This window comes from Nansenia antarctica (genome assembly GCF_963989245.1).
Source record: "Nansenia antarctica genome assembly, chromosome: 1".
In the NCBI taxonomy this organism is placed as follows: domain Eukaryota; kingdom Metazoa; phylum Chordata; class Actinopteri; order Argentiniformes; family Microstomatidae; genus Nansenia; species Nansenia antarctica.
The window spans coordinates 114449503-114466501 of NC_137674.1; the positions used below are offsets into that span (position 1 = coordinate 114449503).

At 43.5% G+C, this 16999-nt stretch overlaps 1 protein-coding gene across 1 annotated transcript in view; it reads right to left on the reverse strand.

The window, feature by feature from the left end:
• The window catches only part of arid3a (AT-rich interactive domain 3A), a gene marked incomplete at both ends in the record, with an annotated part of 28866 nt that extends 25326 nt beyond the window's left edge, over nt 1-3540 (reverse strand). The window contains 2 exons of the mRNA XM_080530510.1: nt 1838-2126; nt 3188-3540. Coding sequence (XP_080386636.1) covers nt 1838-2126; nt 3188-3540 — 642 coding nt within the window. The remainder of the gene's footprint in view (nt 1-1837; nt 2127-3187) is intronic.
• Between the last annotated feature and the right edge of the window lie 13459 nt (nt 3541-16999).

Here is a 16999-nt window from a genome sequence, read left to right on the forward strand (position 1 = left end):
ATAACCGTTGGTAACATGGATGGAATCTACAGATCGTTCCCTCGACACGTCTGTCAGGATGAAACGTATAAACCTGCCTTGTTGCCTTCGTCTCATAGCGTATAAACACACACATGCCATAAACGTCTGATGAAAGTAACAATTTAAGTCATTTCTCAGGCCACTCACCCCCCTGGAGAGATCCATAACCCCCCTGGACCCCCCTGAACCCCCCTGGAGAGATCAGGCCACTCACCCCCCTGGAGAGATCCACTCCCCCCCCTGGAGAGATCCATAAGTATAGGATGTGTACGACTCATTCTCTCTAAAAACTGTAATTTCACCAAATAGAGACCTTGAAGACACTACATTATTACAAGACTTTGTTTCATTTTTCGAGAAAAAACTAACAAACTGTTATTCAAACACAGATGTTGCTAGGCAACTATGGATTTTAGTTTTCTAGCAGATCTATAAACCTGATGCTGTTTACCGACTTGATTCCAACTCACATGCAGCTACAGAGCTGCCCTGTTAGCTTTACATACCTTACGCTATTTCATATAAACACAGGAAGTAAATACACAAACTCTGTTCTAAAGAGTGTTAGACTATCGACAACTGCTACAGAATGAAACAAAGCTATTAATGAGCAAGCGAACCGACACGTGACCCCCAGATTGTATTTATTGTGAAAGACCACCGCCACCACCACTGTCAAAACACAGAAACACAGCAGCTGTCCAACCTAAACTACCTAAACGCTCCATGACACAAATCCATTTTACACAAAGCCTATTCCAACTAACCCGTCTGTGATATCCAACCAACCCGTCTGTGATATCCAACCAACCCGTCTGTGATATCCAACCAACCCGTCTGTGATATCCAACCAACCCGTCTGTGATATCCAACCAACCCGTCTGTGATATCCAACCAACCCGTCTGTGATATCCAACCAACCCGTCTGTGATATCCAACCAACCCGTCTGTGATATCCAACCAACCCGTCTGTGAGATCCAACCAACCCGTCTGTGATATCCAACCAACCCGTCTGTGATATCCAACCAACCCGTCTGTGATATCCAACCAACCCGTCTGTGATATCCAACCAACCCGTCTGTGATATCCAACCAACCCGTCTGTGATATCCAACCAACCCGTCTGTGATATCCAACCAACCCGTCTGTGATATCCAACCAACCCGTCTGTGATATCCAACCAACCCGTCTGTGATATCCAACCAACCCGTCTGTGATATCCAACCAACCCGTCTGTGAGATCCAACCAACCCGTCTGTGATATCCAACCAACCCGTCTGTGATATCCAACCAACCCGTCTGTGATATCCAACCAACCCGTCTGTGATATCCAACCAACCCGTCTGTGATATCCAACCAACCCGTCTGTGATATCCAACCAACCCGTCTGTGATATCCAACCAACCCGTCTGTGATATCCAACCAACCCGTCTGTGATATCCAACCAACCCGTCTGTGATATCCAACCAACCCGTCTGTGATATCCAACCAACCCGTCTGTGAGATCCAACCAACCCGTCTGTGATATCCAACCAACCCGTCTGTGATATCCAACCAACCCGTCTGTGATATCCAACCAACCCGTCTGTGATATCCAACCAACCCGTCTGTGATATCCAACCAACCCGTCTGTGATATCCAACCAACCCGTCTGTGATATCCAACCAACCCGTCTGTGATATCCAACCAACCCGTCTGTGATATCCAACCAACCCGTCTGTGATATCCAACCAACCCGTCTGTGATATCCAACCAACCCGTCTGTGAGCGTTTACAATAAACCCCCGGGGGGGGGTAGGGTTAGGGGGGGGCCTACCTGTCTGAACTGCTCCTCGTAGGTCCAGTCTCCGTGGTCCTGGGCCCCCAGCTGGCCGTGAGCTCCTCCGTGGGAGGGGGGGGGGAGGGGGGAGGCGCGGGGCTCCTGGTCCAGGCTGGGCCGGGCCTTCAGCAGCTGGGCGTGGGGGTGCAGCTGGCGGTGAGGCAGCAGCAGGATGCCCTTCCCCGGGGCCAGCGCCTCGCGCCCCGACGGCAGCAGACCCTCCTCCTCCTCCTCGTAGTCCTCCTCCATCTCCCCCTCGAAGTCCTCCTCGTCCCACTTACGCTTTCTGGACCGGAGAGCAGCGGTAAATGTACTGTAGATGGACTGATTTATATAGACTGACTTATATAGACTGACTTATATAGACTGACTTATATAGATGACTTATATAGATGACTTATATAGATGACTTCTATAGACTGACTTATATAGATGACTTATATAGATGACTTATATAGACTGACTTATATAGACTGACTTATATAGACTGACTTATATAGACTGACTTATAAAGACTGACTTACATAGACTGACTTATATAGACTGACTTATATAGATGACTTATATAGACTGACTTATATAGACTGACTTATATAGACTGCCTTATATAGATGACTTATATAGACTGACTTATATAGACTGACTTATATAGATGACTTATATAGACTGACTTATATAGACTGACTTATATAGATGACTTATATAGACTGACTTATATAGACTGACTTACATAGACTGACTTACATAGTAGTGGTGGTCTAGTGGTCTAGTGGTCTAGTGGTGGTCTAGTGGATAGTGAGTTGGACTTGTGATCGGAAGGTTGTGAGAAGGTTGTGAGGTTGTGAGTTCAAATCCCGCCTGAAACCACACCACTAGTACTAGTGTGCCCTTGAGTAAGGCACTTAGCCCTCAGTTACTCCAGGGGGAATGTCCCTGTAATTCGTAAATTTAAATCGCTTTGGATTAAAAGCGTCTGCTAAATGGCAAAATTATAAAAAATTACATAGACTGACTTATATAGATGACTTATATAGACTGACTTACATAGACTGACTTATATAGACTGACTTAAATCAAAAGCTTAGGTATCACTAGCTCAAGGCCCAACCCTAGTGGTGACCAATCGGTGAAATCAAAGAATGGGTATTTTGACCTATGACCTCACATTTCAGTTGAGGAATCGGCACTGCTAGCTAAACGAAACCACTTGGCGAACACTCCAGAACCCAAAACATTAGCACGCTACGCTACGACACGACACTATTTCCTACGCTAACAGATGCTAACAGCAACAAAAAACATCTTCACTCAACGACGAGTGTCTTATAGGAGCCCTATCATACTCACATCTGCTCCTCTTCCTCGGAGCCCATCATATCCTTGTACCGCTCCTCCTCCTCCTCCTCTTCCTCCTCCTCCTCCTCCTCTTCCTCCTCCCCCCCGCTGCTGCGGTCAGACATGGGGCTGTCGGAGGCCCTGTGGAGCCCCGCCGCCACGGCTCTCATGGCCGCCAGCGCCGCCATCTGGGCGTGGTCTGGCGTGGCGTCGGGGGGGGCGGGGCTTCCCATCAGCTGGTCTCCTGCGCCCCCCCCCGGGCCCCCAGTCCCGTCCCGCCCCCGTCCCCCCTGCTGTTGCTGCTCCATCAGCAGCTTGGCTCTCTGCTGCCGGTGCAGATTCTCCATCACCGCCTGAAGCTTCATCGCCACCGCCACCTCCACCTCTACCTCCCTCCCTCCCTCCTTCCTTCCTCTACCCCCCTCCCCTCGCTTCTCCCCCGGAACACCCAGTCAGGGGGGGCCAGTGGGGAAAGGCCTCTCTCTCTCTCTCTCTTTAAGTCCTGATTTTGAGGGCGAACGACAGTCCCAGTCCTTCTGACCCTGACAGAACTCTCCGGAAGTCCTCAGACAGAGAGGGAGGAGGAGGAGGAGAGCTCTGGTGTAGCGCCGGTCCTGGACGAGGCGGTAGGACGGGCAGAGGGGGGGGGCTCCAGAGGGCTGTGAGACATGCACTCAGAGGGCTGTGAGACATGCACTTAGAGGGCTGTGAGACATGCACTCAGAGGGGCTGTCCACAGCTTCTTCTCAGGGGCGAGGAGTTCCCACCAGCTGGTGTCTCGGAGCAGGGACAGCTAGGAGCTCAGCGCTGAGCCAGGAGTCCCTCCGTAGACAGGAGTCCCACCGTACACAGGCACTACCGGCTTCAAGGACAAGGAGGAGCGCTGCTCCTTGGGGAGGTCACCAGGAGAACTCTACCAGGGCCTGTGAGGGACAGAAGGCACCGTGTGTGAGTCTTTTTTTGAGGCTGGTTGGTTTCACAGACAAGAACTTAGACTAAAGAAGAAGCATCTTCAATGGGGATTTTGACATTTGACATTTTGAAACCGGCCCTTGAAGTGTTATGCTAGTGTTACGCTGAACATGCTAGTTAGCGGTTTCAATTAGGACAATTAAGTAGAACCCAAATTATGGTGGACGGAAAAAGTATCTGATTATAACACAACAGGAAACAGCCGTGAAATACTGCTGACAGTTAAACCGCCTTGACGAAACCATGACAAACACATTTCATTTTATAGACAGAAATGCAAATACAGTCAGGGGGGGAGTTTATGACACTCATGAGTGAACAGCTCACAGAGTTTGATGACTGATTGTGAAATGTAGCACCTTTATGAAACAGTACAGGTGACCAGGGTCTTTCTGTATAAGACTTCATACTGGCACGTGTCACATCTGCACCTGGTTGCTTGTTTGTTAAGAATGGATTTCAGAAGACACAAACAATGTGAGCAGCAGCACCCACATGCTGAATAGAAAACAGGAATCCATTTTGATTGAAGATAAAAACAACATGCGTCAGATCTAGGTCAGGACAGAAACTACATGTTCTACAATCAATAGTACACAGGGAAATGAAGATGAATTCTCAAAGCAGGTGTCGATCGTATCCAGACTGTGGAATATACATTCCCTCAACTCGTTCGTACAGTGATATCGTACACTTCGTACAGTGATATCGTACACTTCGTACAGTGACTAAAAACTGCACAAACAAAGCCGTTACCGCCACTTCTGTTTGATCTACTCACTCCTGCGGACTTGAGATAATCACTAAATGAAATGAACAGTGGTATAGATTTCAAGATCCTTCTGCTTGTTTATAAAGATCTTGTGCTAGCATATCAGCCCAACAGAGCTCTCAGGTCTTCTGCTAGCATATCAGCCCAACAGAGCTCTCAGGTCTTCTGCTAGCATATCAGCCCAACAGAGCTCTCAGGTCTTCTGCTAGCATATCAGCCCAATAGAGCTCTCAGGTATTCTGCTAGCATATCAGCCCAACAGAGCTCTCAGGTCTTCTGCTAGCATATCAGCCCAACAGAGCTCTCAGGTCTTCTGCTAGCATATCAGCCCAATAGAGCTCTCAGGTCTTCTGACGCTGGTTTTCTCTGTGTACCACATGTACAAAAGAAGAGATTTGGTGAGGCTGCATTCTCATTTTATGCTCCAGATTGTGGAATGCACTGGCAGTTTACATTAGGGATGCAACCTCAGCAAATATGTTCAAGTCAAGACTTAAAAACCCATCTTTTTAATATTGCCTTTAAATGACAAAATAATGACATTATGATTATATAATGATGGGAGCACTTTGAGCTGCAACGTTTGCAGGAAAAGCGCTATACAAATAAAAGTTATTATTATTATTATTATTATTATTATTAAGAGAAGTGAGAGATACTCAGTACTGAGACACAGTGTTCTTGTCAGGCTCAGAGAACAACCGTGTCACTACTATGTTTATATCACCTTATCATAGTTTTATCTTTTTTTATGGCGGTGTAGTAACTCATCTCTGGTGTGTTCGTTGCATCAGAAGGTGTTTAAGACGTTACATAGTAGAGGCCTCCACCACATCAAACATGCTGTTTATTCATATTTGGGTTTACATGTTAAATGTAGAATGTAATATAAAGTGGTAAAATATACCCCATGCATTCCCAATCAAGACTGATTTAATTGGTAATCAGCTTGTTAATGTTTCTTAATACTGTTTCATAAGCCAGTGATCACGTTTACAGAATGACTGAGAGGTTTACAACAATGGAGGAACACAAAATGAGCTTCCCTTTTATCTCACTAAGACGCAATAACAGAGACACACTGGGCTGCTCTCAGCCTCTCAGCTGCACCTGGGCACTTCTCTGGGCTCACACGACTAGCAGTGGTGTATGTCTGCAGTGGTGTATGTCTGGCAGACAGGCAGACAGACAGGCAGACGCTGTTTTAAAGGAACCCTGTCAACATAGTCAGGAATTGATTCTTCATTCAGTCAGACGTACCTACAGTACAGTAGAGGGGTACGTCTCCAGAGCAGCAGGGACTATTATTGACACATGTTCACCAAACCTTGACACATTTCCTTTTCTGTAAAGGCTTCACAACACAACACAGCTCCACCCTAAGCCTCCACCACAACTACTAGACCTGCTACTAACTACTGCAATTCTGTTGTCAGGTACCTTTCGTTGTCAAAGGTTTTGTAATTTCGTTGTCTGCAGAACTCTGCAATGACAATAATGTTGAATCTAACCGAACCCTTCACTACAACCAACCCGAACAATCACAACTGGACATCTTGGAAGCCATTTGCACACAGGATGCAGACGTAATGGGCTTGCAGCCAGCCCCCCCCCAGGCGGTCAACGGTACTGGTCTCCACTTAAGTGGCATTCTCTTACTACATTAGAGGGGGGGCTCTTACTACATTCTCTTACTACACATTCCTGCAGCTTTACCTCTGCATAACACTGAGGCCAAAACACCAACAACATCATCATCATTCAGGACGTGTCGTCCGGGCCGGCCAGGCACCCTAACCCTCTCCACCACAATCCAATAGAACAGACGCCAAATCAGATTATAGCCAAGCAAAGCCATAAATTATGTTGAGCAAATCTTAGAATAAGCATATTCCACTGATCCCCAATTAGGGGGAAGGGAGGGTGGGGGAGGGCCGGGGGGAGGGCCGGGGGAAGGGGGGGAGGGCAGTACACAATTGGCTGCTTATTGTTGATGTAAATCATTCTTGCTCAGTTTTCAGAGCGATGGCGTTGTTGTGACCCAACGGCTGAGCTGAAAATAGAGAATGGTCTCTTGAGACCCGACTCTCATGTTAGAAAGCCAGGGCACGCGAGCCACAGAGCTCCCCACTACCACCGCTATCAAGAGCTGCTTTGTACTCGCCCCAGAGCAAGGGAGGGACGAAAGGAGGGTTTGATTGGTGCAGTCAGGCTTTCTGTTGGCAGACTGCTCTCTAGAATTAACATGTAGTAAGGAGTAAGACCGTGTAAGTAATTGCAAAAAGGAAGCTAATCACAGATTACGGACGGCTGCTGTAATTGGCTACAAGTTCAGATGTCAACAAACAAATTCCGTTCAGTGGGTTCTCAATTTTGTCTCCAAATAGATCGTACAGATCAGCCCTAACCCTAACCCTACAGCCACTGAAGTTCTCTTCCACGAGCTGAATCAACAGTGTGGCTGGATGGATCTCATATTAAAAGGCTTCGTACTCCACAACTCTTCCAAGACTCACACTGTACACACGGTAGATCTAAGAGGTCGTACAACATAATAATCTATGCTGCGTGTCGATACAATTGTTTCGTTTGCTAGCTTCATCTCAGCGACTTCTCTTGCTGACATTGGCTGTTGACTGTGAAAGCTCATCATTGACCATCGTCCCCCTAGTAGAGTAACTAACTAACCCTAACTATAGAGTTAACATTTATCACATCGTAGTTCCTTAGGGCAGTATTGGATCTCTACGACTCAGACTGAGTGTAGGGTTAGGGTTGGAGCCAAAAAAGCTTTATATTATTATTCATGGAAAGCCACTTGAATGGTATTTTGAAAGTGGTACTTTGGCCCATAAAGACTTTTATTTAGAAAATGGGTGTCGCCCAATCTAAGGACATAATTGATACAAGGAAGTGATCTCTCCTTGCTTGGGCTTGATGAGTCCTGACACGTGAGGGTGCGACACAGTTTTTCAACCATCACGATAAACCACCACCACCACATTAGAAATGTGGGAAGGTTAGTTCAGTACTTCAGCCCTGCGGTCCAATGAGACGACAGTTGTCACTTAATGACACAGGGAAATTATTGTTCCTATCAACTGAGGGGGGAGGGGGGGAGGGCGAGGGGGGAGGGTGCCTCTGTGCATCTTTGTTGAAAAGCGATGAATGCTCCAAACAGGATATACTTGTTGGTTCATACGATGGTGGGGGAGGCTGGGCGTCTCTGTACTGTAATCTTTTAAAATCCTGCCTTTGTCTGGATGTCCTGGTCCTCTGTGGCTCGGTGGGCGGAGCGCGGTGCTAACAACGCTTAGGTCGGGGGTTCGCTTCCTGCTGGGACCATATGTACTGAAAGATATACGCACTCACAGTCACACTGCAATGTCAGTCGGTTTGGATAGAAGAGTCAACTTAATGGCGTGTATTTATATATATATATATATACAGTATATGTCTGATGTCTGGGTTTGACACAGTAGGAAAAGGAAACTGCTTTTTGGCAAGGATTCATAACCTACACTTTAAACAAATATTACACACCTATCACGTGTAATTTGTATGCTAAACATGTGTACATGTTAACTCACTCAGGAGCCACAGTCAGGAGAATAGAGTCGTACTGTACAGCTCTCCTGATTTCATTGGCGCTGTGACAGACAGCTTCCTCGTCCAGCACAACAAATCGAAGCCAAGAGCTGTAAATATCAAACACAAATAACCCTGTTTGATGGACATGTGCACGTGTGAGGCGGGTGTGCGCTGGTCTCCAGGCAGACGCGTACGAGGATAGACTGCTGCAGGCCAACATGTACGTGGGCCTAAACCAATGTTGTCCTGGGCGCCGCACATAGCATGGCAGCTCTAACCCTGCACATAGCATGGCAGCTCTAACCCTGCACACAGCATGGCAGCTCTAACCCTGCACATAGCATGGCAGCTCTCCCAGCGAGAACCCAGACTCTTCTACCTTCAGTACGTCACAGCCGCCTGCTGGGATTCCCCGTGGCTCAGGATGGCTCAGGCCCAGAAAGTGGAGTCGTGATTTCTCCTTTTTTTTCTCCATTTCTTGGCAGGAGAAACACTGAAAGTGCTGCATGCCAAAGTACAGCTGAAAACCAGCCAACTTACTACAACTTCCCCTCCTTAAACTGGAAGGAAACGCAAGGAGTGAAGTTAAAAAAAGCAACAACAAAAAAAAGGCAAACGTCAGTTTTTACGTAAGCGGTTCTTTAGTTATTACTGTGTCGTCACCTTTCTGAACAAACAGCAACTGAAGAGACTTACAACAGACACACCAACCTACAGACTTAAACACCAACCAACAGACAGGCTGGTGCCACACCAACCAACAGACTTGAACACCAACCTACAGACTTAAACACCAACCAACAGACAGGCTGGTGCCACACCAACCGACAGACTTAAACACCAACCAACAGACAGGCTGGTGCCACACCAACCGACAGACTTCTGGGTAACGAGACTGATGAAACTAAACTAGTCTCAAACCCGTTTGACTCGCTGGCGTCACAATTCATTATCAAATAACCAGTTCAGTTTCATGTCGTTACTGTCGACCTGCCAGGCGGAGCAGTATTCAAATGTTTCACTTCTCTGTTCTGCAAATGAATACGTTATACAAATACTGTGGGTTGTAATTCAGCATTTGGGACGTTACAGTAGGTGTCAACATCCTGACCTAACAGCGTGAGAACTACCATCCATTATGAACGTTATGTCGGGTCACATGACATCGCTACGAAACAAAGATCATTTAGTTGTTGTTTTTTTAAACACATGTGAGACTAACATCAACCAACCGACTGTACGCTCTTCTAATCTGCTTGTTTCATGACCATGTTAGTAACGTCTGAGGAGTGAGGACTGACACAGGGTTTGTTTTCTGCTAAACTAAACGACCATGCTTGTAGATCGTACCACTTGTCATGACTCAGAGACTCACAGAGTCTCACAGAAAGTAAAGCAGACTGAGACTTTGATGTTTTTATTCCAGAACATCTGGATCGCTCTGACAACATCCTGTCATGATGTTATGCGGGTATGCAAGAGGACCCCCCCCCTACCCCCCGCCACCCCCACACTTAGGTTAGAGAGAGTGAAACAAAGAGAGGGACAACTGCCCAGGAATACTTTCTAATGCATCAACAACAGCCGACTCCTAGAGAACCCCATCATCTACATCTACGTGACAGACTGTATGAAGTCAGTCAGTGTCTGTTTGTTTCCAACACGAGTGTTTCAGTTCTCCATCGAAGGCGATACAAACGTGTTTCCAGGGAAGGCCCTGAACACATTCCAGACATCCGTCCCCTGCCTGTCCCTAACCCTGCCTGTCCCTAACCCTAACCCTGCCTGTCCCTAACCCTAACCCTGCCTGTCCCTAACCCTAACCCTGCACACCAGAGCAGAGGCAGGGAGGGACAACAAGGCATGTTATTCATTAGACTGGCTTCATTAATGCCAGAGCATCGGGCCTTTAAGACCTGAACTTGATCGCCTACCGTACGTTCCTAATCCACAGAGGTCCAATCAGAGAGCAAATCCCCCCTTTCTTAAAGAGGCCTGGATGCAGCAGCTAACAGGAGGAGAGCAGAGGAGACCCCTCAGATCTCTGATGTAGAGGAGGAGACCCCTCAGATCTCTGATGTGTTACAGAGGAGGAGACCCCTCAGATCTCTGATGTAGAGGAGGAGACCCCTCAGATCTCTGATGTGCTACAGAGGAGGAGACCCCTCAGATCTCTGATGTGTTACAGAGGAGGAGACCCCTCAGATCTCTGATGTAGAGGAGGAGACCCCTCAGATCTCTGATGTGTTACAGAGGAGGAGACCCCTCAGATCTCTGATGTAGAGGAGGAGACCCCTCAGATCTCTGATGTAGAGGAGGAGACCCCTCAGATCTCTGATGTGTTACAGAGGAGGAGACCCCTCAGATCTCTGATGTAGAGGAGGAGACCCCTCAGATCTCTGATGTGTTACAGAGGAGGAGACCCCTCAGATCTCTGATGTGTTACAGAGGAGGAGACCCCTCAGATCTCTGATGTAGAGGAGGAGACCCCTCAGATCTCTGATGTGTTACAGAGGAGGAGACCCCTCAGATCTCTGATGTAGAGGAGGAGACCCCTCAGATCTCTGATGTGTTACAGAGGAGGAGACCCCTCAGATCTCTGATGTAGAGGAGGAGACCCCTCAGATCTCTGATGTGTTACAGAGGAGGAGACCCCTCAGATCTCTGATGTAGAGGAGGAGACCCCTCAGATCTCTGATGTGTTACAGAGGAGGAGACCCCTCAGATCTCTGATGGGGTTTCACAACATGTTATCTTAGACGGACACTGAATATCCAAAGACTAGATTAGATTATGTTGATCATATTACAACACCAGTCTTATTTATTCATACCAAATTAGATTTCCTCGTATGCTCTAAAAGACAGGAGACTAGGAATGACACACACACACACACACACACACACACACACACACACACACACACACACACCACACAGGGACCAGGCATGTTAGGTAGGCTCTGTCTGTCTGTCTGCCTGCCTGCCTGCCTGCCTGCCTGCCTGTCTGTCTGCCTGCCTGCCTGCCTGCCTGCCTGCCTGTCTGCCTGCCTGCCTGCCTGCCTGCCTGTCTGCCTGTCTGCCTGCCTGTCTGTCTGCCTGCCTGCCTGCCTGCCTGCCTGCCTGTCTGTCTGTCTGTCTGCCTGCCTGTCTGTCGGTCTGTCCTCCACTGATTCAATGTAACAATCTCAACAAATAATATCTCTTAGCCAAGCTATAAACAAACGCAAGCCTAGTTGCCTAAACTAATAGGGCCTATGTGATCGATACACAAACGAAATGCAACCAACCTAGGCTATGTGTAGCCTAACCCTAACCCTAACCCTAACCCTTCACTGACAGTTCAAACCCTAACCCTAACCCTAACCCTTCACTGACAGTTCAAACCCTAACCCTAACCCTAGGCCTTCACTGACAGTTAAAAAAACAAATACAAGCGTGAAGGTTAATAACAAGATGCGTGGTGCCCATGTCGGCCTTTACTTCGACATTCACTCCATCGCAAATCGTAATAAAGTAATAAAAGCCTTTAATGCGAACTGCTTTAGTGTCAAACTGACCAGCCTGCAGAGAGAGAGAGAGCTGTGGCCAATTATCACATAAAGTAAATAAGTCAAAAGCCCGTCCACATGTCCAGGCAGCAGATCATTATTATGCTGAATGCATTCTGATATTCACGAATGTGAAGAATTACAATAAGGGGAATTGTCGGCGCCTGTCAACAGAAACCCACATGTATGAATCAGTCTGTAATGTGTAATCACTAAATAAATAGCCGTTAAATGTTCTATAGGATTAGGACACAGTCGTGAACACACGAAAAACAAGTATGACCGCAATGTTTGAGTATATAAAGGCTTATATATCAGGCTATAAGCTTCAGGCTAATGTACATACGCTTCTACACACAAGGACACTATATGACTTATATAGACTATTATATATGACTTCCCCATCATTCAGCCCAGAGAGACCAGAGGATCAAGTTTGGATGAAACATATTTGATCTGAAACACAATTCACATGTTTTAACTTTTAACAAACAACAAACAACTGTTGTTGTGTGAGGATGAGAAGACGTCACACCTGGATGTAATAACATGTCCTGACTTTAATAACATGTCCTGACTTTAATAACATGTACTGACTTTAATAACATGTCCTGACTTTAATAACATGTACTGACTTTAATAACATGTCCTGACTTTAATAACATGTACTGACTTTAATAACATGTACTGACTTTAATAACATGTCCTGACTTTAATAACATGTCCTGACTTTAATAACATGTACTGACTTTAATGACTTTAATAACATGTCCTGACTTTAATAACATGTCCTGACTTTAATAACATGTCCTGACTTTAATGACTTTAATGACTTTAGTGACTGTAATGCATGTATTAATGCTTCATGCTCAGGGACATCCAGGACACATGGCAGCTGAACACCCTAACATCTGACCGGGGATCAGCGTCCAGCCTGTCAGCCTCTCTGATCGCATCTGATCCAGAACATGGCGGATGATATGAAATCATACTGTATCATATCTAAGCAGAAGAAATAGAAAAATAAAAAACTTACCAAATCAGCTTCCGTTTTGTTTTTGCACTCCTGGAAACCGGAAGAAACATTCCTGATTTCCCCCTGAATCCGAGCCTCTCTGATGCTGATCAATAAGTATATTTCATATACGTGAGTGAGTCAACTGATTAATCAGTAGAGGTGTGTGACGTGTGTCCAGGGTTGCAGGGTTACAGTGTTGCAGCTTTATGATTCCGAGGTTATATTTTATCTGGCTGATCTAAGGCGTGCTCGTGCCCGTGCTCGTGCCCGCGGTCGGAGTAGTGACATCATTGGTTGACAAACAGGCTGAAACGGAATCAGATGCAAATCCGGAGCGCACACTGGGTTCAACGTCACAAAGCGACCGAGTAATTTGATTGGACAAGAAGGCCTTCCATGAGTGCTGGTCAGATTTCCACAGCGTGTTTACGAACGCACCACCCATAGTAAACGTTCCACTTATTGCAACTTTTGGGAGGTTTGGCGACGTTCCCTAGGTAGTGACCCCCTGTGTGTGGTGTGTGTATGCTGTATATATATTTATATTTATATATATATGCTGTATATATATATGCTGTATATATATATTTATATTTATATTTATATATATGCTGTATATATATTTATATTTATATATATGCTGTATATATATTTATATTTATGCTGTATATATATTTATATTTATATATATGCTGTATATATATATATATGCTGTATATATATTTATATATATGCTGTATATATATGTATATATATGCTGTATGCTTAGTGTAAAACACACTGAGTACTTAGCCTTGGCCACGATGAATGAATGGTTGGAAGAGAGGTCAGCGCAATCAATTGGCATTTATTACATTTCTCCCAATTTCTCTCCCAATACAATCAACAATCTCTCCCAATTGTTGTCTAAATTGTCTTCTTCATAAATAATATGACATATACATTCACCTGGCATCAGGTTCATATTCTGCCTGAAAATCGAATATAAATCATTGATGATTATTTCACTTGAAGTTTGTTTATTAATCAAGGACACTTATGAGCGATAATTCATAGCAGAGGCCTCATCTGTTAGCCGATAGGTTACAGTTAGAAACAGAACGTTTATTTAATTATTTCTTTTGTATAATTTTCAGGCTTTCAATTAATCAAACATAGTTCGACTACTTCACAGAGAAAGTATAATTGCAGTTAGTTAAATCTAGTTATTTTTGCAGCACATTATTTGGAAGGCTACTAAAAACACAACTTTTTAAATCCAAAATTAGAGTGCCATCTAGTGGAGAGACTCATGAATGCACCTCAAAATAAAATACAATAAAATACCCTAACCCTAACTCTCACATTTAATTAGATGCTGCTAAGTTAAATAATGAAGCGCTGCAACAAACTATTATTGTAAGTAAAACTTTCTTAGTGAATTTGCGCATTAACATTACATACTCTAGTGGACATCACTCGGTGGCTAAAGTTAGGTGAAGTTAATAGTGAAGTTAGGTGAGGTTAATAGTTAGGTGAAGTTAATAGAGTTAGGTGAGGTTAATAGAGTTAGGTGAGGTTAATAGAGTTAGGTGTAGTTAATAGGGGCTATTTAAACAAATCTGAACCATGGATTTAAGTTTCCCTTGGCTCAGACTACAAACTGAAGAACCTGTTTATACATTTAATTAAATCTAATTCGATCAGTCAGTTTCATTTCATTGACATTTCAAGTGATACAATAAGACAATAAGAGTCATTTAACTGAATTAACATTTATTTAAGTTGTATATTCAGACATGGCTTCGGCATTCTTATCTAGTAGTTAACGTTTACGCAACAAATGCCTAAAAATGAGGAAATGTTGACACGTTGACTAATACTACCCTTGTTCTCTTTTCCTGAAGTAAATATGTCGTAACATGCACTCATCAAACAATAAATAAGAGAAACATTCTTCCACATGACTGTGTAAAGCTTTTGGGAGAATCCTATGGCAACAAAGTTTCACTATCCAAATGTTGGCACACACAAGTTCATTCAATTAATCAATTAATCTTAGCTCAGTATTTACAGCACAGCTAGCACCAAACACAGAAAGTTGTAAAAAGAAAAGAAAAGATAGTGGCACCAGTAAGGCCCTCTTCTATAATGCACATAACTCATAAAAACATTATAACTCATCATAAAGTTGCACCTTGTGAAATCAAAATGACATTCATAGTGTGAAGTTGAAACCCTGAGAAACTGAATTTCCACACACACACACACACACACACACACACACACACACACACACACACACACACACACACACAGGTGTACAAATTTGGTTATTGACAAAAACGTACTAGCAGGTCAAGTTATTTGATAACATTTCATATAAAAACAATCATGGAGATTTTAAATATCCTGGATGTATACTTCCAAAAGCTTAGTACAAATGTAGAAATACATTTACACAAATATGTAAAAATGGACTACATGCATCCGTAAGGCAGAAGTGCTCGTCCAGGGGTCAAGGGTCAGGGGTCAGGGGTCAGGGAGCTGTCAGGTCTGCTGTTACTGACCTGTTCCTCTTGTATAGGAACAAGATTACACTACAGTACAGTAATATTATAATCATATTATAATACATATAATAATAATAATAATAATATTACACTACAGTACAGTAATATTATAATAATATTATAATACATATAATAATAATAATACAGTAGAGTACAGTAATATTATAATAATATTATAATATATATAATAATAATATTTCAGTACAGTACAGTAATATTATAATAATATTATAATCTATATAATAATAATATTACACTACAGTACAGTAATATTACAATAATATTATAATATATATAATAATAATAATATTTCAGTACAGTACAATAATATTATAATAATATTATAATATATATATAATAATAATAATATTTCAGTACAGTAATATTATAATATATATAATAATATTACACTACAGTACAGTAATATTACAATAATATTATAATATATATAATAATAATAATAATATTACACTACAGTACAATAATATAACATATATAATAATAATATTTCAGTACAGTACAATAATATAATAATAATATTATAATATTACACTACAGTACAGTGTTATGTATTACAGTATTATGTGACATTCTAAACACATGGAAGTTGAGGGTCTATGAGGCGGCTGTATGTCACCTCAGTGTCATCATTAGATGTCAGATATACATCGTTTATCGTTGATCGTTGATCGTTTATCGTTTATCGTTGATCATTGATCATTTATCATTTATCGTTTATCGTTGATCATTGATCATTTATCATGATAAACAATGGGAGAGTAACCATCTGCCTGGATTCAGAAGAAGTGTAATGGATCACTATACTGGACTAACAGTGTAATGCATGCAAGTGCAGTACAACTCCTTGTCAAATATATAGTTTTAGATGAACAAAAAAAAACACACTTGACTAAATGTCACCAGATGAACAAATGCATAAACAAAAAAAGCTGCCTAAAGTTGTAAAAAAAGCTTTTCCAATCTGGAGAAATTATTACAAAAACAAACATGGGAGAGTTTCAGATCGTTGTGGACTCAGTTAAATATTATATATATTGTGCAAAGACAGTTTGAGTTATTCTCTATCAGTACACATACGAGCTGTTTATACGCCCCCAGATAACACACAGACATCATATCATATCATATCATATATCATATCATATCTGGTCATTTCTTTGGGGCTCAGGCCCATTCTGACTCCTACCCCCTTATCAGACATCTTTACAGAGCCCAGAGGACAACAGAGGACAACAGAGGAAGTGAATAACAGTGGAGGAAGCTCCACTTTGCATATCGGCCGGAGGGAGACAACATGATATAACTAAGACCTTCTGTACCTTCTGTACCTCTGTACCCCCTGTCAAGT